Consider the following 24,076-nt stretch of genomic DNA (forward strand, 5'->3'; position numbering starts at 1 on the left):
TGCACTGACATTGTGATAACTGCTATTCTCTAATTATTGCCATAAATCTGCTTCTCTCAGCTCCCTTTATAGTGGGAACATCAACATTAGCAGCTCACAGCACAGAAGGGAACCAGGAAAGAAAAACACTTTTTTTTTAACCTTACGGCTGCCAAAAGCATTTTTGGCAACCTTCCTCTATTCAATGGAGGGCTTAGGAATGTGATGAAAGTAGATTTCTGTGCTGTAAAGAAAATGCCCTCAGATCTCACTCTCCATTCTGTCTCGGGAGATTCTCTAGATGGGGCCTAATCATATCTGGAGAGAGGTGGGAGGTATCCAAGGCAACATAATACAGTGAATATTTAAACCTCAGCCAGAATTATGCTATTATTATTAATCCATTAGAAAGGCAGAAAGAATAAAACTCCAACTGAGCTTTGATTTTTTTTAAAGAGGATTATCCCCGCAACCATTTCAAGATGAGATGGCTGTAGGCCTGGATTTTTGCCAGGACTGGATAACTAGGAGCCTTTTTAAAATAGTGGGCTGGTCCTAATACCAAGATTCCTGAGCCTCTCCCTCAGGTTTCTGATTTTCACTTCTGAGGGAGCAGATTGGAATACATTGTGAGCCCACACACTGCATTCTTAACCTGGTCACCTCCATCATGGAGATAAGTTTAATCTAGGCCTCTGCAATTTTCAATGAACGGGGCATGGTTTACAGCATCTCAGGGGGTCATGGGCCATAGTCAGTATGATGGAATATATAAAAATCCCAAATGGCCTTCTCATGGCAGCATATGCCAAGGTATGCCCTCCAATTCTGCCCTCATGCCAGGCTGTGTCACCTTTATTCATCCACATTCTTGAAGTAATTAATGCTAGGGCAACAGTAAGGTGTGTAAAACAAAGATATTTTAAAAGTCATTCATTGCTTCAAGCACTTTGTTAAAGGAACTCCTTTTTACTATCGGAGAATAAAATGTCAATGATCAAGCCACCTTAAGTAGCTGAAACTGAAAGCATTTGAAACCTTAATCTCATGTAAATTCATCTTGACATTTCAATAGAACATTCACAGCAATATTCCACCCAAGTGGAAACATTAACTGTTGGTTGCTCTCTGGAACCACTTAAAATTGCAGCTTACCCCAGATAATACTCCCAGCATCCTACTAAGTTGCAGGACCGTAAGGCCCAGGTTTGATTCCAGTTGTGGTGATTTAGTTATTCTCTGTGGGAGGGTTAGGCACACTGGTCACCATGCAATTGGAATTCGGTATCAGTTGGTAGAGAAGGGGGCAGTTGACCAGGGCTCTGGACATGAGGATTGAAGGTGGAGAATATCATCAAGCCAATCTGTGATGGCCTCTGAAGTCAAGTATCATGTTGACACACTCTGCTTAAGCTTGCATCAATAATTCATCCTTAAGTTCCTGAATTCCTTTTCAAAACCTCTGCATGTCTCTTTGCAACACTCCTCAAAACCTATCTCTTTATACCCCTTTCCTAATATTCTCTCATGTTTAGTAATGCTCCCAAGAGATGTATTGGGACGGTTTGCTCCTTTGAAGCCCCCATAATAAATATAAGTTATCATTCTAGATATGATGGTGATAGTAGTTGAAAACCAGCGTCTCCACTGGGGAAGATGGGAAGGGGATTCTGTGGGGAACATTACGTTATGCAACTAATTTGTGATTGCAACCCAACTTCCTGTTTGTGAGAAAAATACAACATCCAATCACCCAAACTACAATATTGGCTTTGCTTCAACCCTCTAAAGGCCAGATCGTTGTCCTGAGTGAAAAATCTCAGTGGGATTGATGTTTTATTTTTCTGCAAGATCTCATGCTAACCCATGAGATTCTAAGATAACAAAGTGTAGAGCTGGATGAACACAGCAGGCCAAGCAGCATCTTAGGAGCACAAAAGCTGACATTTCATCAAGGCCTAGGCTCAAAATGTCAGCTTTTGTGCTCCTAAGATGCTGCTTGGCCTGCTGTGTTCATCCAGCTGTACTCGTTGTTATCTCGGATTCTCCAGCGTCTGCAGTTCCCATTTTCTCTATCCATGAGATTCTAAAGCGGTTTATACAGTTGCTTGCTGGAAGCTGGAAGTTATGAGGAGTTCTGCAGGACAATAATAACCTTAACATTCTGGCTTGTATTTTCATCCTCGTGGCATGTTGCAAAAGTTGAGAACACTCCTGGAAATCTGAGAGCCCAGATCTTCCATGTCAACGCCATTTTCCCACACGATCCGCATTTCATTGATGTTACTAATAGAACATAGAACAGTTGATCTCTGTCTTGACCATACTTAACAAGTAGAAACTCTACAGCAAACTGGGTAGACCATAAGACATAGGAGTGGAAGTGAGGCTATTTGGCCCATCAAGTCCACTCTGCCATTTAAATCATGGCTGATGGGCATTTCAACACCACTTCCCTACACTCTCCCTGTAGACCTTGATTCCTCTGAGATCAAGAATTTGTTGATCTCTGCCTTGAAGGCATCCAACGACCTGGCCTCCACTGCACTCTGTGGCAATGAATTTCACGAGCCCATCACTCTCTGGCTGAAGAAATGTCGTCTCATTTCAGTTTTAAATTTACCCCTCTAATTTTAAGTCTGTGCCCACGGTCCTAGTCTCCCCGCCTAACGGAAACAACTTCCTAGCGTCCATCCCTTCTAAACCATACATTATCTTGTAAGTTTCTATTAGATCTCCCCTCAACCTTCTAAACTCTAATGAGTACAATCCCAGGATCTTTAGCCGTTCATCATACGTTAAACCTACCATTCCAGGGATCATCCGTGTGAATCTCCACTGGACACACTCCAGGGCTACTATGTCCTTCCTGAGGTGTGGGGCCCAAAATTGGGCACAGTATTCTAAATGGGGCCTAACTAGAGCCTTATAAAGCCTCAGAAGCACATTGCTGCTTTTATATAGAGAGTAGTGGGTAGACAGTCCCAAAGATTCACTTCTCTCTGAGCAATTAAATCTCTCCTCTTAGTGAGATCACTTCTCATTCTTCTAGACTCCAGAGAGTAGGTGTCCAGCCTTTCTTCATAGGGCAACTCATCCAGCCCAGGAGTTAGTTTAATGAGCCTTTGTTTGTATTCCGTCCATGGCAATTAAATCCTTCCTTAGATTAAAGCGATTACAACTGTGCACAATGCTCTCAGATATGGTCTCATGCATAAGGTTCTATATGAATATTTTACTCTATACTAATACTCTCTTGTAGTAAATGCAAATGTACATTTGGCTTCTGAAAACATAGGAGACAGACGGTGGTGATAGAGGGTTGCTTTTCAGACTGGAGGCCTGTGAACATCGGTATGCCGCAGGGATCAGTACTGGGTCCACTGCTTTTCATCATTAGTATAAATGATTTGGATGTGAACACAGGAGGTATGGTTAGTACGTTTGCAGATAACACCAAACTTGGAGGTGTAGTGGACAGCAAAGAAGGTTACCTCAGAGTACCGTGGAACCTTGATCAGATGAGCCAGTGGGCTGACGAGTGGCAGCTGGAGTTTGATTTAAATAAATGTGCGGTGCTGCAGTTTGGTAAGACAAATCAGGGCAGAACTGATACACTTAATGGTAAAGTCCTGGGGAGTTTTGCTGAACAAAAAGACCTTGGAATGCAGGTTCATAGTTTCTTGAAAATGGAGTCACAAGTAGACCAGGTACTGAAGGCAGCGTTTGGTATACTTGCCTTATTGTCAGTGCATTGAGTATAGGAATTGGGAGGTCATGTTGCGGCTGTACAGGACATTGGTTAGGCCACATTTGGAGTATTGCATTCAGTTCTGGTCTCCTTGCCATAGGAAATATATTGTTGAACTTGAAAGGGTTTAGAAAAGATTTAGAAGGACGTTGCCACGATTGGAGGGTTTGTGCTATAAGGGAGAGGTTGAATAGGCCGGAGCCATTTTTCCTTGGAGTGTCAGAGGCTGAGGGATGACCTTATAGAAGTTTATAAAATCATGAGAGGCATGGTTAGGGTGAATAGTCAAGGTCTTTTCCCCACGGTGGGGGAGGCCAAAAGTAGAGGGCATAGATGTAAGGTGTGAAGGGGATGATGTAAAAGGGACTTAAGGGGCAACATTTTCACACAGAGGGTAGTGTATGGAATGAGCTGCCAGAGGAAGTGGTGGAGGTTGGTACAATTACAACATTTAAAAAGCATCTGGATGGGAACATAAATAGGAAGGGTTTAGAGGGGTATGGGCCAAATGCTGGTAAATGGGACTAGATTAACTTAGGATATCTGGTTGGCATGATTATGTTGGACCGAAGAATTTGTTTCCATGCCGTACATCCCTATGACTCTATAATTACTTGCTGCGTCTTAGCTTTCAGTAATTTACGAACAAGAACACCCAAGTCCTTTTGTAGTTTCAACACTTCCCAGCCTCACACCGTTTAAGGAACGCTCTGTATTTCTTATCTGTCCTGCAAGACTGGATAACCTCACATTTCTCCAAATTCCATCAGCCATTTTTTTGACCACTTGTTTACCCTCTCCAAAACCTCTTGAGGTGACTTTTCACCTTATTCATGACTGACCTCCACCTAGTTTTATGTCACCTGCCAACCTGTAAATATTGGCTTTAATCCCCAAACCGAAAATATTGATATAAATTGCAAATACCCGGGACCCAAGTACTGAAGCTTGTGTTAGCCCACTAGTTAGCCTGCCAACCTGACACTTACCTATTTATTCCTGTCCTGTTTTCTATGTGTTAATTAGCTTTCAATCCATGCCAGTGCGTTTCCTCTAATCTCACGTTGCTCTAGTTTTGTTTACTACTCTCTTATGGGGACTTTGAGAGCCTTCTAAAAAGAATCTAAATCTACCAGTACTCCATTATTTGTTCTGCTGTTATGTTTGCAAAAGCTCCAACAGTTTTTTAAAGATTATTTCCCTTTCATAAATCCAGACTGACTCTGTCCAATGCTACCATTACTTTCAATGTACCAACCTCCAAGAAACCTCATGACGTATCTCAGATCCACTTACAGGACGCTCTTGCACTTCAGTATTACACCAGTAACTCTGATTGCAATGATGCAGTAAGGACACTGGTGCACCCAGGGACGGACTCACCCAGCTCATGGGGCTGGACTAGGCGCCATCTTCTGCCTTTTCACTTCCTGCCATCACCTTCACTCACTATGAGCCTTTCTGGATGCACTCAGCTTGAGATACCAGGCTCACAGTACTGCTGTATTGTGTTTGTCAGTAACCGCGTGCACAAAGCCAGGAAGCTGGCACCATAAGTCCAGGGCAGCCTCTGATACCAGTCCAGCCACTTGGACACGGTCAGTCAGCCCCTGAGACAGAATTCTGTCTGCATGAGGGATGGGGATTGGAATGTCAGACATCCCAGCTTGCCACCCTCTCAATTCTTTTTGCCCTTTTGGGGGGTTGTTGGTCTCCTGGAATGAAAGAAAGGGCAGGTATTGTGAGAGGTGAAAGTGGACAGCACAGCTAGCTACTGTCGGTGAGAGTGTGGAGGCATCGCGAGATGGCAGCGCAGAGGTCAGGAAGGGTTAAACTGGGATCAGCGACAGTGAGTGGGAGATACTGAGAGGGGTAGAGCATGAGCAGTGGTTGGGAGAGGAGCACAGCAGCAGAGGTAGAGCGAGTGTGAGGTAGCAGACAGAAGACGCGGGCACTCTGGCAGAGTGGAGGAGAACATTGACCGTTTTCCTACAGCACTGGGCATTCCTCCTAGACAGTCAAACTGCACTGACCAAGTGGCAACAACCTTGGATCAGACTGGCATGGTCTGGTCTTGTGGCCTCCACCACTGGTCCTGGGGAAAGGGGGCGTTCTGCCTGTGCACCATCCTGTCCAGCAGGAGCTCCAGGTCCATGCCTACCAATCGAGACTTTGTCCTGGACATGACAGACAGCAGAAAATCAGATGTTAGCATCCATGAAGAGCAACTCTGTGCTGATAGTTCATGTCCAGGTGCACAACAGGCTTTCACAGATGGCACCAGTGATGGCAATACCAGTCAGCTTTGGGATATTCCGACAATGGTAAGTTGTTCTGTAAATGGCCCATCGTCAGATTGGGTTAGAATGAAATGAGAGGGGCACCATAGCGGTGAGGGTAGGTAGTTAATGAAGTGGGTTTGGTAAGATACGGAGAGAGATCCCTTGGATCTTTGGTAGAAGCCTCTCACTTAGCCACAAAAACATAAGATTCAGCCCAGTACATTTGTTTAGTTTTTTTCGTGCCATTTCCTTTTTCCCCATTTTTAATATCCTGACTCTGCTTGTATTGGATTCATGTTTGTTTTTGCTATTTTTTTTTCCTTATACATATGTATAGCAGCTTTTATGCTCTGTTTTCATGTTTCTTGCTAATTTATTCTCATTTACCATTTAACTTTTCTATTTTTAATGGTCCTGATTTTGCAGAAGCCTAAAATCTACCCAGTCTTTTGGCTCAACATTTTTCTTTTTGGTGATTTTATAATCCTTTTCTTTTGATCTAATGAAATGCTTGATTCCTTCTGTAAGCCACAGTGAAAACATTTTCCTTACTGGGATTTTTGTGCTTTAAAGGAATGTATTTTTGTTGTAAACTATGTATTTGTTCTTTAAGTATTACCATTGCCTATTTAACATCAAATCTTCTAATGCAGTTATCCAATCTGCCATATTTGCTCCCTCATAACTTCATTGTTTCTTTGTGTTTAAATTGAAGAGTCTAATTTCTGAATGAACTACATCACTTTATGTTATAAATGCTATCATTCTTAAGATAGTGACTATGAATGATAGTCACTATTTCCCAACAAGATTACTAATTTTGTTGGACAGTACTAGATCTAAATAGTGCATTATACCTGATGTTTCGGGCCTAGACCCTTCATCAGCTCTCTGATGAAGGGCCTAGGCCTGAAACGTCAGCTTTTGTGCTCCTGAGATGCTGCTTGGCCTGCTGTGTTCATCCAGCTTCACACTTTGTTATCTTGGATTCTCCAGCATCTGCAGTTCCTATTATCTCTGAGTGCATTATACCTAATTGCTTCTTAAACATAAACAAAAACAGAAGTTGCGGGAAAAGCTCAGCAGGTCTGGCAGCATCTGTGGAGACAAATCAGAGTTAACGTTTCGGGTCAAGTACCCTTTCCTTAGAACTGATGGTAGCTGGGGATTTTTTGAAAAAAGTTTTGGAACTGGTATGGATTCTGCTACTGTAATATTCTGCTTTAGTGACTGAATTTTGAGTTCGACTTTACAATTTACAACATTCACAGCACTTTCAGTTTTTGCTTCTCTGACATTCCTTTTTTAGAAATCCACCTTGCATACATTCAAAGGATTCATCCTCCATAACAGTACTATTAATTAATCTGTTTGTAGACTGAGATCCTCCATGATGACCTTATCACTTTTATTACAAGCATCTGATTCATACTTTGATTTATATTATAGGCCACAAAACAACAGCGATAAACAACTCCCACTGAAGTTTTCTGCCATTTGCTGTTTCTTAGTTCCATCCAAGCTGATTCTACAGATTGAACTTTATAACTAAGGCCTTCCCTCAGTACAATACTAATGCACTCTTTTATTAACATAGCCACCTCCCCACCTTCTTCCCAGTTACCTCTTCTTCCTAAATATCACATACCCTTAGATATCCAGGTCCCAGCTTTGCTTTGTCTCTGCAATGGCTATCAGGTCATGCATGTCAGTTTCTATTTGAGCTGACAGTTCACCTGTTTTGTTGTGAATGCTGGAGGCATTCAGACACAGAGCTCAGAATTCAGTTGTTACAATTCTTTTGTAAACTCGGGCCCTATCACAGAGGACACTGACTATAATCATTACCCCTTTCTGCCATACTTTAATTATCAGTGCTTTTATTGTTACCTTGACCTGTTGCCTTAAATTTTCTATTGAGTTTAAAGCATCTCAACTTTGCTAGAATACTGACCCCAATACAGTTTAGGTGATTTTCATCACAACAGTACAATCTCCACTTTTCCATGTACTGGTGTCAATGCCCCACAAACTGGAACCCACTTCTCCCATTCCAGTTCTGAGGAAGGGGCACTGGACCCAAAATGTTAACTCCGACTTTTCTTCACAGATTCTGCCAGACCTCCTGTGCTTTTCCAGCAACTTCTGTTTTTGTTCCTGATTTACAGCGTCTGCAGTTTTCTCGTTTTAATTTAGTATTTCTCCCACACCAGTCTTTGAGCCACAAGTTCATCTCTCTAATCTGATTTGCCCTGTCCTAATTTGAATGTGTCTTAGATAGTAATCCAGAGTTCATTACCTTTGAAGTTCGGCTTCTTAATTTGGTGCCAGCCCTGCATGCTGACTGTGCAAAACCGTTTTCCTACTCTTACCCACGTAGTTGGAACCAAAATGTACTCCCGAAAATTATGCCCTTCCCCTTCCACTGCAAGTTCCTCTCCAGCTCTGAGCAGTTGTCCTAAACTGTGGTAACCAGATTCTGTTCTCAGCTAAGGAGAACAGTGTCCATCTCCCTGATTATACTGTCCAATAATATATTTCTTTTAATCCTCCCACTTCTAAGGCTTCCTGTACTGTGATGTTATGGTCAATCAACTCCTTCACACCACGGCCCTCACTCTCATCCTTATAAGCTGCACAAACCTCAGACCTTTTGGAGAATTGCAAGTGTTAGGCAAGTGCAGCTCCTCCTCTGCAACTTTCTCAATCCCCTTACCTGTTTCAACATGCAGTCACACTCTCCTGTACCTGACCACCAAGCCAGTCAGACAAAGCCAGCTGAAGGCATCTGTCAACCTGCACTGAAACTCCCCAAGCTGCAGACGTTTAAAAGCAGATGTGCTTGCTTTTGCTGCAAAATCCAGGAGACCCTACATACTGAAATCCTGTCTTCCAAAGAGTATTATTACAAATAAGTGAGCTCTGCTAAAGCATAGAAAGCAGCTTAAGATGGATAACTTATTACCTAATTACCACTACTCTCAGAGAATTTCTATATCTCTTTTTGTGCATCACATCTTTTATGCATCAACATACCCCTTTTAAACAGTAATGTATAGTTAGTTCCTAAATGTAAACAAAATAAAATTAAATTCAGAAAGAGATAGACCTAAAGATCACTTCACTTGCCCAGATCCTGGCTTCACAGCCCTTGTAGATCTCTACCCCTGCAGAATAATGCCAATGCAGTTCTATCAGGTGTACAGTTTTAATGTTGTTACCAGACACATGGTATAAGCCAAATATCCACAGATGCTCATTACATTGAACCAACTGGCTCATGTAGGTACAAAAGTTAGAATTTATTTGCACCTTTCTTAAACAAATATTTAGCAGCCAACTAATGAGTCAGAAAGAAATTTATATAGCACCTTTCACAGCATCAAGATGTCCCCACATGCTTTGCAGGCAATGCAGCACTTCTACAGTGCAGTCTCTATTGGAACACAAGGAGAATGGCTGCCAATTTACAGACAGCAATTTCCTGTAAACTGTAATGCTGTAATGACCAGAGAATGTACATTTCAGTGTTGGGCGAGGGAATAAATATCAGTCAGGACTCAAGGCAGAGCTCCCTTTTTAAAAAAATACTGCCATAGGATCTATTACATTTACTTAAGAGAACAGGTAATGTCTCAATTTGATATCCTGTTCAAAAGACGGTACCGCTGGCAGTGCAGCATCATCCAAGGTGATGTGCTCAAGTCCATTTGTCAGATATATCACCCGGGAGGATAATATTGCATCCTTTCATGTAGCCCAAGTTTTATTTTGAGTGAAACTATCCTCCAATTGATGCAGTATATTTTCTGGTTTGTTTTCTACAATGATATTAACACATTATATCCAACTGCCCACATATTCCCCTCCAGCCACATCCCAAATCTCCGGTCCTTCCCTTAGCTTTGCTCCTAACCCTCTTACCCCTTCTGCTTCTCCCCTGGCTTTAGGGAGCCCGGACCCTGATGAAGATGAGGACCTGATAACAGTGGAGTTTGATGATGGTGATACTGGACGCATTCCTCTTTCACACATACGCCTTCTGCCTCCAGATTATAAGATTCAATGTACGTAAAACCCATGGTCTCAAATCCAGCTGTACCTGTTCATTTTCAGACATTTGACAGCTGCCTTTTCTTAAAATGGCTTGAAGTGGGGGTTTAAGCAGTGGTTTCCCAGCCTCTCAATGAGATAAACCGGTGTGGGGTTTGTGTTGCACTACAAAGGGAGCTGTAGCCACTAACCCAAAGTAGGTTGGCTTAATTTGACTTCAAGCATTGAGATAAACTCTACTGGGGACATGAACAAGATCTACAACTTTATTGGTACTTTGTTTTTCTCTCACCTGTACTTTTTTCACCTCCTCTGTCCTCTCTGCCCTACAATCCCTCAGGTCATTTAGACACTTAGAAAGGGCAGGGGGGTCCAGGAAGCGAATGATTGTTCCCTTCTGCTTGTGACCATCTTGTGTTCCTCACTGCCAATGGGAGAGACCTTGGCTGACAATGGAACTAACAGTTTGTAACTGTGTTGTTTAGATTCAAGCGGCAGATATCCCTAAGACTGGAACACAGTCTGCTGGAGCGCTCCCTCCAGACAGGAGCGCTGGCCTCGTGTACATCTTTAAATTTCCTCCAGTCGTTGAAATCTTTCGCTGATCCATGTAGCACAAAAGTTAAAAGTGGCCTATGTCTGTCAGTGTCTGATTCAGAGACTGGCTTCTTCTTCACAGGTGCAGAGCCATCCCCAGCTCTGCTGGTGCCCAACACCAAGCGGCAAAGCAGGAAGTCCAGCAAGGATGCCGTGGACAGCAAAGAGGCTGGTGCCCAGGGCACTGACAACAGCACAGCGAAAAGTAAAGGCCGAGGGAGGAAAACATCCACCGCCAAAGGGAAAGCTGGTAGGTCGATCATCAGTGAGACTTCCCTCGCAGTGCAACTTGGCCAGTAGGAAGGAAGCGATGGAGGACTTCCTCAAACAGAGGGTTGTGGAAATCTGCCACTTCCTCAGGAGGCAAGGCTACAGCTGAAAACCTCCAACATTGAGTTTTGTAGCTTCCTGTGACATCGGTTACCGAGTCACGGAGAGTCTGAGAAATGGATCTGCAACAATCGAATTGAATCGAATCGAAGACAGGCACAGGCTCAAGGGCCAAATGCCCTACTCCTGTTCCCGTGTTCCTAACCCTTCTTAATGCAGATTACAGTTTTCATTCGGCCACTAATTCTGCCAGGGGACAGGTTCGGAGGTTAGTCACTTTTGTAATGTAGAAGCCACAATTTGTGCACAGCAAGAGCCCACAATTAACTAAGCAATAATTATCAAACGTATTTCCTTTTTTGTGTGTGAAGTTGCTCAGCATAAATATTGGCCATGTTGCAGGGAAGTTGTCTGGAGCCACGAGAACCTGTCCAGTGGTCTGAGAGGGTCTGGCTTGAGCAAATTATTGGAAGAGGATGTAAAATAATCGAGAATTCCTTTCTCCTTTCCTTTTACGTTAATTTAGGAACTGACTCGGTCTCAGAGCAGATGGAGGTTCCCGGGTCGGCAGAGGGCCAGACTGACATGGAGGGCCAGAGTAAGCAAGCTGTAAAAGCGACGAGAAAGTGCCTCCCAAAAAGGAGTGGGGTGGGAGCTGCGGCCAAGGCCCCCAGTGAGAGGAAAAAGAAGGTGGCAAAGGTGAAGCTTGTCCCGAAACAAAGCGCGCAACAGCCAGCCACTTTCCCAGCTCCGGTCTTCGGGAACACCCTGGGCCTGGAAACGTACGGTGAACTGTCGGATCCATTTTCCACCTCCGAGGGCATGGGAGCGAAGGCGAAGAAGGGGAAGAAAGCGGAGGAAGAGGCCCAGGAGTTTGGGAACAGCGGGAAAGGACTGAGGAAGCAACTGGAGGCAGAGATTCTCGTCAAGTTGGACCACGAAGGGGTCATGTCACCCAAAACGAAGAAGACCAAAGCCATGATGATGGAAGATCAAAACCTGACAGGAAAGGTGGACAGCAAGGTCATGCTCAACGTGAGCTACCCTGCAGCAGCTGGGGGCTGTGAGGTGAAGCAGAAACCGTCAAAAAGTAAGGCTGCCAAGAAGGAACCTAATGCAGGTGCTGCATTTTCTGGGGGGACTTTTGGCAGCACCGAGCCCAAAGCCAAGACGAAGAACAAAGAGAAGGAAGATGGCAATAGCAGTGCAAGCAGCAGCAGCAGTCCCGAATCCGAGGGGGAGGAAGATCGGCAGAACGACGACAGAGAAGCTCCGCGGAATAGCAGCACCGCGAGTTCCAGGGCCTCATCGCCAGTCTCCTCATCGTCGTCGTCCCAGTCTTCCTCCTCCAGCTCCTCGTCCTCATCCTCTTCCTCGTCCAGCTCATCTTCTTCGTCCTCCACGACCGATGAAGACTCGTCCTGCAGCTCTGATGAGGAGGAGGCCGACTTCCAGCCTGCCTCTCCGCCCGGCCCGTCATCAGGGCAACAGGTGCGCCTGCCCCCTGAGCCCCGACCCCAGCAGCAAGCCCGACGGCAGAAGCAGAAACAGCAGCCCAGTAAGAGCAAGAGCAAACCCAAGAAACGAGAAGGTGTCCACCTGCCAACCACCAAGGAGCTGGCCAAACGGCAGCGGCTGCCATCAGTGGAGAACAGGCCCAAAATCGCCGCCTTCCTTCCTGCCAGACAGCTTTGGAAATGGTTCGGCAAACCCACCCAGGTAAATAGAGTCATACAGCTCAGAAACAGACCCTTCGGGCCAGCTAGCCCATGCTGTTCTGTGCACATTTCCTGATCTAAACCAGCCCCACCTGCTTGTGTTTGACCCACATCGCTCCAAACTTTCCTATTCGTGTCCCTAACGAAATGTCATTTAAACATTACAACTGTACCCGCGTCTGCCACTTCCTCTGGTGGTTCATTCCGTGCATGACCCACCCTCTGTGTGAGAACGTTGCCCTTCAGGCCCATTTTAAATCTTTCTCTTCTCATCCTAAAATTATGCCCTCTAGTTTTGAACTCCCCTAAGCTAGGGAAAAGACCTTTGCTATTCACCTTATCTCTGCCCCTCCTGACTTTATAAATCTCTGTAAGGTCCACCCCTCACCCTCCTACACTCCAGGGGAAAAAACGTCCCAGCCTTCCACATAACTCAAACTCTGCAGTCCTGGTAACATCCTTATAACCCTCTCCAATTTCATAGTATCCTTCCTATAGCAGATACCTACAGATATTAAAAGAAGGTGGGTACCATAACCTACCCACCTCTAGCTCGAAGTGAAGCAGCAAACCACGGTGATTTTAAATGAAGTATTTCCAGTACCCACAGTGGTTTTGTTTAACAGGTTAATTTATCAATAAGCTCTTGAAGTCCCATGTTGCTCAGAGTACTTCCAAGTTTTGGATGAATTGGGACAGGATTCAGTAACTTTTTTTAATGCTGAAGAAACTTCTAGAAAACATTTACCTGACATTAGGCCACAGGACAAAAATTCTATTTTTTTTTAAAGCAGATGGATAATTTTGCTAATAATATATGATAATAAATAAGGGGTAGGCCATTTAGAACAGAGTTGAGGAAAAACTTCTTCACCCAAAGAGTGGTGGATATATGGAATGCTCTGCCCCAGAAGGCAGTGGAGGCCAACTCTCTGGATACTTTCAAGAAAGAGATGGATAGAGCTCTTTAAGATAGTGGAATCAAGGATTATGGGGATAAGGCAGGAACAAGGTACTGATTGTGGATGATCAGCCATGATCATAATGAATGGTGGTGCTGGCTCAAAGGGCCGAATAGCCTACTCCTGCACCTATTGTCTATTGTCTATCACCCACCGCAGAAACAGGTTTCCCATTTAACATGGAAGTAAAGAGGATTTATTTTTCACGGAGGGTTATGGGTCTTTGGAATTTTTTTTCCCAGAGAATGGTGGTGGGGGCGCAGCAGGCATAGAATGCTTTTACAGTGGAAGGAGATGGATTCTTGATGATTCGAGCTTCTCGGGATGGATGGGAATGTGGAGTAGAGAACACAAATTGGCCGTGGTCTTTCTCAGTGGCACAGCAAGTTACAGGACCCACTTGTTCTAATCCTTTTCCTAATTCATATCCTTGTATATCAACAGAAAACAAAATGAAAACTAAAATAAAACCACCTCTGAATGATCATGTTTTCCTCCTTTTTCAGACCTGACTTTTGTCGATAAAATCATCTTTAAAACAAAGTTTAACTTACGTAGAATTAAGCCAGATTTTTCAGCTTTTGATTCTTGTAATTGGAAATATAATTTTATATAGCAGCACAGATAGAATAATTTATCATTGCAGCAATATAAAAAAAGATGAAAATCAAAACCATCTAAACATGGTCAAACCAAGGCATTTATCGAAAACTATTTGAGCTAAACTGCTCAAACAAATTTATTCAATCCTCAGTGATTATTTTTAGTTAAAATAATAATATGAAACTGCAAAGTGCAGCACTGGAGAGGCGATGGCCTCTGGTGTTATCACTGGACTGTTAATCCAGAGACCCAGGCTACATTCTGGGGACCTGGGTTTGAATCCTGCCACAGCAGATGGTGGAATTGGAATTCAATTTTAAAAACCTGTCATGAAGAGTCTAGTGGTGACCATGAATCCATTGTCGATTGTTGGGGGAAAAAAATCATCCGGTTCACTAATGTCCTTCAGGGAAGGAAACTGCCTTCCTTACCTGGTCTGGCCTACATGTGACTCCAGACCCACAGTAATGTGGCTGACTCTTACAGATGGGCAATAAATGCTGGCCTAGTGGGTGACACCCTCATCCCATGAATGAATTACAAAACATAGTGTGCTAAAAGCCATTAATCACAGCAGTAATTTTCTCGCACTTGGCTTTTCTTTAAGACAGAGTTAACAAACAAGTCTTTTGAGGCACTGGAGCTGAGGGTTACAAACTCCTGAATTAGGGACTGAGTGGATCCTGGTAGGTTTAGGGAGATGCGGGTTGCGGGGGGTACTGGTTTAGGAATAGAGTACACTTGCAGAGGAGGGGCTGTTGGAGTGAGGGTGTGGATTTGAAGGAATTGGAAGTCAGATTGAATGTAGAGCTTGAAGAGAATCACAGAGCTTTTATCTGACTGCAAATAACTGAAGATGTCAACATCCCAGAAACAGCATTGTAGACAAGCCTGGCAGAACTCGTGTGTATTGGCCACTGCATTGTTGACAGGAGCAGCAGGATAGACTCGGACCCTATCTAGGAAAACCATGTTGGTACAGCAATTGCCAGAAGATTGTACATGTGTACAGTTTACAAACACAGTCCAAAGCTGGTGATGCATTTGCCCAAGACACATTTTACCCAAGCACAAACCCAGGAAAGAGCCAAGTCCAGGTTTCCTGCAGAATAGTGTTATAGCCTTGAATTCAAGGTGGCTATAATCTGTCCCACAAATGTAACGAATTTGGAAGCAATTTACAATTTAATACATATTACAATAATTGGCAAAAGAACAAGAAGCTAATTTTATATTTTTTAACGGTAAATCGTTGTGAACTGGAAGCAGATTTATTGTTAACATTAGAAGAGGCGTCTGATAAATGCATTAACATGATTATGGGGAGTAAGTAGAACACTGGGGAATAACTGGATCTCAAACAGTCAACTCAGACAAGACCAGTTGGCCTCATTCAGTGCTTTAAGCTGTCACCTTGTGTCATGTTTCAGCAGATCAGAGGCTGCAAGGTTTCAGAAATCTGTGTTGAGTTGTCCCTACGTTGGCCAGTCGGAGTGTCCACGTGGATACAGTGTATGCTTTGCAATGAGAGCACTTCTGCTAAGTATCCCCACAATTAGCATGGCTAATGTTACAACTAATAAAAAGTTGCTGAAGGAGTTCAGTGTATAAGCGGGGTGAAAAGCCCCAGACTGCCTCTCACTGACTGGGAAAGCCTTCCATTTCGATTCCACCAGTAAAGCAATAAAGTGCTAAGACCTGGCCTTTCCAAATCACAGCAGTTTTCTCAGCAACTTCAAATAAACTTGGGAGGGATAAAATCTCAGCCGTAGTTTAGAGAACTCATTGACTTTATTTTTTAAAAAGGATTATGGTTTATTTTTGAAGAACTTGAATTGGAGTGGCAGCTGCTCAGAGAATCTCAGTCTAACTATCTGCACTGTCCATAGAGAGCCTGCTTTAGTCTTATAGCGACAAAAGATGGAGCTACTTATTAACTCAGTTCTCTTCAGCCAGTCCAGTATTCACAGCATCATTCTGTGACAAGCATCCGTTGTCATTAATAACAAAGTCTGAAAGGAAGGACTGCAGAAAGACTTTGACGTATTTGGATTTACAATATTTAAAGTGCAGTGTTTGAAAAACTACTTGCTGTAACATGTACAGCTCACTAGTGAGCCCCACCTGCACTTTAATGAACACAAGAGGCTGTCCTACTTAAGTAATCCTTACAATTCACATTTGTGTATTATCTTCGATCAATGACTATGTGCTATTGTTGCACTGTCCACCGTTTGTGGGCAATGATTAACTTACTCATCTTCCTGCAGAGGAGAGGAATGAAGGGCAAAGCAAAGAAGCTCTTCTACAAAGCGATTGTCAGAGGCAAAGAAATCATTCGCCTTGGGGACTGTGCTGTCTTTCTGTCTGCCGGCCGCCCCAACCTCCCATATATTGGTAGAATTCAAAGCATGTGGGAGTCCTGGGGTAACAACATGGTGGTGCGAGTCAAATGGTTCTACCACCCAGAAGAGACCAACCTGGGCAAAAAACTCAACGATGGCAAGGTGGGTGTCAAAAGCAATCTTTGTCTATTTCAGACATGGATCTTTAACACAATCATACCTCTGAGAGTAGCTCAGATATTTCCTGGTCATGTACTCTCCTGGCTAATGAACAGAATCCAAAGGTTTGAATGAATATTTCAAATCACAAGCAACCCATTTCTTTTTGTTGATTATATTCTGACTTCCAAAGTTCAGATTAGCAGTGTTGGGGGTTGGTATCTGACTGTTACTTGTAACATTTCCACTCATCTTTTGGTTTCGCTTGTCAAACCTCATTCCTGTTTGGAACCTATAATCAGGCAAGTATGTAGCTCTTTAATCGGCTATAAAGCCTTAGGATGGTAACCACCAGCTAATTGATTCCTGTTTTATAGGGTTCTGCTTGCTCACCCCTCCTGATAGCAACTACTCTCCTGGACTGTGGTTCTGCATGAAACCGCTCAATCCCAGTTGGCTTCCAGCATCATGCATAATTGGCCACTAACTATTATTCATCAGTGACCAATGGCAATATGTGTTGGTCTTTGCTTTCTGTGTCAGAGACCATTGACAAGCATTATAAATCAGATCTTCCTCCAACATCCAGATATCCATCTCCAGCACAGAACACTGGATAGCAATTCTGAAAGTGCTGATGCCACTTGTGGTGTCCTTACTGTCCCAGGATTGGCACCAGCTGAACTTCACTCACACACACAGTTTCATAGTCTGTACGATTTATCTATTCACTGAGTTAACTCCCCAGCTACTGGGAGAGCCTCATGTTTACTGACTAAACTAGAATGTCATTAAAACATACAGGTCTGGAAATCTGTATGGACAACCCTCATTTTTCAGACTCTGAGCAGGGTTCTCGACAAGAGCACCATAATGCCACACTGGAAGCATGCCAACAATCATATTGACAAATAAGACACATTCTGAACCTCCTTTATATGCGTAAATAAGGAGACTAGCAATTGACTGAAGACCCCTTTGCAAAGACTGGTTTCCCCTACAGAGTGAGCAGCAGCAGTGTGACTTTTCTATGCTCCGTCTTTGAGCTATTTCATAGAATAGAATCCCTACAGTGTGGAAGCAGGCCATTCAGCCCATCGAGCCAACACCGACCCTCTGTAGAGCATCCCACCGAGACCCACCCCATCTCTGTAATCCTGCATTTAGCACGGCCAATCCTCCTAGCCTGCACATCTTTGGACTGTGGGAAGAAACCGGAACTCTCAGAGGAAACCCACGCAGACATGGAGAGAATGTGCAGACTCCACACAGAGAGTCACCCCCAGGGGCAGAATTGTACCCGGGCCCCTGGCGCTGTGAGGCAGCAATGTCAACCTGTGAACCAGCATGCCACCCCAGGGGAGCTGCTCTGGCTCTATAGCGGCAGGCTGCAAGGGCCAGTATCCCGTGAGCCTCTGGCCCCACAGGGCACTGATCATTTCTCCTTTTCCCTCAAAACTTGCATTCCCAAATCCCCGGGCAATTTCGTGTCACGCAGTTTGGAATGACGTTAGATCAAGTTCGATGAATTGTTATTGCAGTTCTCTTCAGGTGCAAACCCCTTTGCTTCAGACAAAAGTGGTGCAATTTGAAATGTTCGGACCAGATGTAGAAAAGTCTGAGTCAGCTTTTGATTTTTATTTCAGTTGGTCTTGTGTACGCAAACTCTGTTGCACACACTCGTGTGTGTATATAATATATATGTATGTATGTGGTATGAAAGCGAAATACTGATCAGTTGTCTATGTTTGTGGAACAGTCTGTTCATAGCCAGCATGGGTACAATGGAGTAAAAATGGCTGCCTCCCGCTCGGTATGATTCTATGATGTTGTTCCTCCTCTTGCCCCCTCAGCGTGCTTTGTACCAATCCTCGCACATAGACGAAAACGATGTCCAGACCATCTCCCACAAGTGCCAGGTGGTCAACCTTGACCAGTACGAGCTGATGGCCAAGACCAAGAAATACCAAGACAGTGAGGACTTGTACCACTTGGCTGGAACCTATGAGCCAACCACAGGCATGATCTTCAACACGGATGGTGTGCCCATCATTTGTTAAAGAATCTAGGAAGGACTGAGTGGCAACAAGAATCCGAGGCCTTTCCGGGAAAATCAAGTAAAGAGGGAATGAAGCATTGGAACTTCCCAAGAGAAAAAGTAGTGGCAACCATGGCTTTCCCTCTTCCAGTCCGTAGGTTATTTTTCTGTTGCCAGAACGGGCCTTCAGCGGTGCAGGGAAAGTTAACTGATCTGTGTTCGCAACCAGCAAGACTCCCCGCAGACAGGTTTATGCACTTAATAGGAGCGAATAGGATGATGTCATTTTCCTGTCTAGTTGGACTGTTTTTTGGGTCACCAGGACTATGCTCCCATGGTGGGCAGCCAATGCCTGCTGATTGACATCACATTTGAATACAAGAAGGTCAAAGGCCTCAGTTCTGCTTAAGGCTGAACGGCATCATCTGTGTTTTTTTCAAGCATGTTGACAAAAGAGAAACAAGTTTTAGGACAGTTACTATATTATTGTATTTTTCTACAGCACAGAATGATTACTTCCTTCTCAGCTTCACTTGCTTCAGCTGGGGGCAGGGAAGCACTTTTACGTACATTTGTCAGAATGGTCTGCTCACGTCCTGTATCAAATAGCTGAATGGAGTCTTTTCTAATGGCTGTGGAATATGACCTATCAGAGATATGAGAGAGTTAAGCTCTATTAATAGCTCGTGAGACCAATGAACTCTTCCAGGGATGGACAGTTGTAAATTCACAGTGAACTCGAACAGTATTTTGCCAAGGTGACAACTAAGCAAGGAGACAATAGTGTTGATGGAGAGCACTTATTTCACTGCCGAATGCCTTCTAAGGAGAGGTGATCACCGACAATCGAGAGTGAGGAGAGAGATTTTCACATTGTATTTGTGTACATAGATACTTATATGTGTTGTATAGACAATTACAACTAACCTTTGAATGCCACTCGCAGTTCACTCCATATTGGTATTAACTGCAGAGATTCATGTAGGGCCTCTTTTGCAGGGAAAATATGCGAACCACTTGCACTTGAATCCACGTCAGTGGAATTACAGTATACTTCATGTATTGGGAGCCTAGTGCACTATGGGAATATGTCCTCCTTGAGCATCTCGCTAGCCACATTCCCACAGTGCACTGCACCACTGAGCATCCTTAGTGGAGACAGCCGACCTTTGTGCCCAGAAGTGTTCAAACTACATCAAATCCCCCCACCAAAAGGGTTATTTGTGGCTCAGAATCGATTGAAAGTTAGAACGTGTCTAAAGCTAAATATTGTAGGAGCTTATGTTGAGTGACATCAACAACCATAAAACACACACTGGTGCCTAAGACCGTTAATCACAGTCACTTCATCTTTTGCCGTTACAAAATTGAGGCAATGCCTTGATTTTCAGTGGGATGCACAGCTAAGATCATTCTGGCAACAAAAGCAAACTGTGGGACGAGTTTTTGACACTAGTCACTTCTGACCAGCCCCTTAATTAAAAAAGAAAGCAAATTATTTTGCCATTCTTTTCAGTGCCCTGCTGCAAAGTGGTCTGAAATATTCACCCCAAAACTTGTTAATTTTCATTGTGATGTTATCTTACTGCAAAAGCTATATGGTTTGTTCTTTTTAATTATACACAAGGTATTGGAAATAGCAGTGGGCCTGACTGTGGGTCTGTAAAAAAGCAAAACTTACTTTCACCTGACACAAAAAAAACCAAACTGTCTCTGAGCTTTCAGAACGTGAGGAGTTCTCAGTCACATTATGAGACAGACTGCTTCCTTAAAATGTAACGCACACTTGTTGCTATAGCAACCAATTCTTATGGTACAACTATCATTTTGTTTCATCACCTTTTAATTAACCTGTAGATTCCCAAGGAACTGCAAATACAATTTTAATTAACACTGTGAAAGACAGTCTAGTTTTACATGGCCAGTGTTTGGTAATTTATTGCAGCTCTTCAGATAGCTTGTGCAACTTCTATTTTTTTAAATTTGAATTCATCAGTGTTTTGTGGGTTTTGTAAATGAAAAGCATGTTGGGTAGCAGAAATAAAACAAATTTTCACCGGAATTTCACTTTGAATTGGTGAAATAATTAGTGAAATTATTTTCAGGCATAATTCCAAAATAGAGGAAGAAGGGCTGGGAACGAGAACATTTTAGCCAGAGGTATGATGTCACTGACGCTGAATGAATATAGGACTGCTGAACCAATACAATACTGCCTGCTTTGGTCTCCCTCCAAAATTGAATTTACCCCAGTGTCTCATTGAAGTGTTTACTGGGGCCCACAATGCATCATGGTAACCTGTTTCATTGTTAGACAACTAGCAGGTTTAAATTGAAGTCCTTCAGTGTCCAAGTATAAATCTGTTGTAAGACATAATGCACTGAAAGTTATGTATTTTGTCATGCAGCCAGCAAAACCTTTTGAGGAATTTAATGTTCTGACGGTGAAACATATTGGAATGACTCTGTTTAACGGTTACTGGGCTGTGAAGTTGGGTTGTTTTGTATGTATTAGTTGGGTGTCTGACTCGTGTAATCCTGGGCTAGTGTCCTCTGGAAGAAATTGCCCCAAATGTTTGTGCATGCTCAACACAGGTACAAAGAACTGTAGTTATCAGAAAACTGAAAAAAATGCAAATTACATTCAGTCTGTGTCTGAACAAAACCACAGGCCATATTTTAAGCTGTAATCTCTACATCAGTTGCTGAATCTCCAGCATTTACTGGTTATCTCTCTATTGCCTGCTTCACCCAATCATATTGGAGTTTTTACTTTGATAACCAACACTTCCTTTTAATGATAGACCCAAACTCATAAATTTGTCCTTTTCAGATTCCGCCAGGATGACAAATAACGTAAAGCTAAGGGATTGGCCATTCTGATAAAATTATCACTTCACTCCTGGCATTGTCTGTCTCAAGCCTGTAGCAACAGATCACACGGCACAGAGGAAGATTTGCACAATACCCTTTGTGACATTACAGCTCCTGTTGAAAAATAAATGGAAGCTTAGAATAGAGTTCATAACAGAATCAGGAATCCACAATCAGTGGATAGAGTTGATACATTATGAATAATTCCTTGATTTTGAAGCTCTTGTAATTATATATTTTTTAAAATAAAGGATTCTAAAAAAAGGTCTTACAATCAGTGAGACTTTAATGGATAAGAATTTTGCAGAACTTTTTGTTTTCCTTTTTAATTTGCGTTCTTTCTCATTAGTATTCCTGCTGTTCATGTGCTTCCTTGTGGGCACTTGCCCAGATAGTTTCCTATAAGTGACAGGAGAATTCAACGAAGTTTACTTCATGATGTTGACATCAAGGCTCATCTCAGCACAGGCCAGGACATATCCCTCTTAGGCACCAGGCCAAAAACTGTTGGAACTTGTCACTTTTTTGTGAGTGGCATACTTACGCATCAGGAAGCTGGCACCTTAACAGCTGCAGGCAACTGCTAAACCAGAAGCAGGCAACCGTTCTAGCAGTACCACCTGTTGGCATTGAACACAGCTTCATTCTAAACACTACCCCCACCCATCAGCTGGAGTGTTTCAATTTAAACCACCATTGTCTCCAACATTGTCTCAGAGCCGTGTTTTTTGGTCAAAGTGTATGTTCCATAACTGACTCTTACTACAATAAGGACACTGCAGATTACCATCTGGGAAAGGTGGCTCCAAATCACCAAACAAAAGGGTCAATTTATAATCTGCCACCTTGTCAGAAAAAAACACTATTTTTAGAAATATGTTAAGAATAAAGAATAAGCTAAATATTTTGTTCTACAATGGCATCATAATTTTGAAGATCATTTTGCTAAGGTTAAACAAAAAGGTTTGAATTTCCACGTTTCTTTAGACTGCTGGACGTACCCTTTGTTACTTTATCCACTAACGAGATGAGGCTGTCACTCGCTGGGAGGCATTTATTGCTGAACAGTTATAACTGTACGGTTTAGGGTTGATTGGCAATTTCTCTGAGACAAGTGACCACATTTTCCAAAATGTCTCACTAGCTCTCAGGCACTTTGGGGCGTGGGTGAGAAATCGAGGATTTTTCAAAAATAAGAATTTTTATCAGACTTGGAGATATCAGAATGAAGGCATTTCCCCACTGGATCTGACCTGAGAGATACCTGCAGTTCATTAAGGGGAAATAACAGACCTTAGCTGAATGCAAAACTTGTGATGTCGGCACACGTTTTTTTTTCCCAAGGTAAAATATGATGAGTTATCCAAATGCAACTATAGCCTCTTACTACCACTGATTTCTAGCATTGTATACAGACATTAACAGGAACATAGTTCAAAATGACACTTTAAACCCTTCTATAACCAGCTCCTGCTATAATGTGGAGGATTGTACCAATATTGTTAAAGAGCCACTATCTCCTTTCCCCCTTTCAAATAAAAACTCCTCACTTGTAAAAGTGCAATACTGTTGACTGACTGGATTCTCTAAAGTAGCTGCTAGTGGAAGATTAAAGATTTTTTGTAATTTTGATTACCATGAAAATAGAAAAACAAAGAGCAGGCAGGAGGCTGGTCCACCTTGAGTCCTTGCTCCATGAACTTCCTTTAACAGTCAGTGTGTTCTGTTATGTGTAAAACAGTTTTAAAAATAATACAATAGTTAAAAGGGGTTTAAAAAATTATTTTGGAAATTTAAAAAAAGGCATCAAAACATTTTGTAAATGAGCTGTTGGGGGTGGGGGGGATCATGTTTTGATTCTGTATAAACATTTAATCTTGCGTGTGTAAGGGGAAACACTGATAGTGTATAAAACTCACTTATGTGGAACTTTTTATTGATACTTCAGAGTTTTACAAAATGTTCCTTTTGAAGCATTTTAGTAACTCAGATTTTTATACTTTATTCATCAATAAACTGAATATTAAAAAAAACCATTCGATCCTTGTGTGTTTGAATCCTGAAGTGCTTTTATTCAGCAGCGAGGCTGGGAGGAAATTGATCCTGCATGTCTTAGGTAATTAACTTTTACTTGATGCAATTAGGTTAAAAAAAACCCAGCAGGTAAGATATAGTCTGACAGCTTTTGACCGCGTTAATTTGAGAAGGCTAGTGGGTGCTTTAAAAAATGAGCAAAGTCAGGTAAACAGACTAAACTAGGGAAAATAAAGCTGTCTGTCCTAGAATTGTAGGCTTATCCATGTAGATGTTGGAGGGATGTGTATCCTGGCATATTCCTACTGCTCTGTCTTGAGCTGAATCAATTACTAGCGGCAGATATATTTT

At 42.8% G+C, this 24,076-nt stretch overlaps 1 protein-coding gene across 12 annotated transcripts in view; it reads left to right on the forward strand.

Moving 5' to 3' along the window:
• Nucleotides 1-23,652, forward strand: part of tnrc18 (trinucleotide repeat containing 18) — a 182,453-nt gene extending 158,801 nt beyond the window's left edge. For 8 of the 12 annotated variants that reach the window (XM_048551911.2, XM_048551910.2, XM_048551916.2 and 5 more), the window contains 5 exons: nucleotides 9,885-10,079; nucleotides 10,712-10,912; nucleotides 11,519-12,711; nucleotides 16,546-16,782; nucleotides 18,633-23,652. In XM_048551911.2, coding sequence (XP_048407868.2) covers nucleotides 9,885-10,079; nucleotides 10,712-10,912; nucleotides 11,519-12,711; nucleotides 16,546-16,782; nucleotides 18,633-18,839 — 2,033 coding nt within the window. In that variant the 3' untranslated portion in view covers nucleotides 18,840-23,652. The remainder of the gene's footprint in view (nucleotides 1-9,884; nucleotides 10,080-10,711; nucleotides 10,913-11,518; nucleotides 12,712-16,545; nucleotides 16,783-18,632) is intronic. The other 4 variants (XM_048551919.2, XM_048551920.2, XM_048551917.2 and 1 more) reach the window with 3 other exon arrangements.
• The last annotated feature ends 424 nt before the right edge of the window (nucleotides 23,653-24,076 follow it).

Source organism: Stegostoma tigrinum, chromosome 23 (genome assembly GCF_030684315.1).
Source record: "Stegostoma tigrinum isolate sSteTig4 chromosome 23, sSteTig4.hap1, whole genome shotgun sequence".
Lineage (NCBI taxonomy): Eukaryota > Metazoa > Chordata > Chondrichthyes > Orectolobiformes > Stegostomatidae > Stegostoma > Stegostoma tigrinum.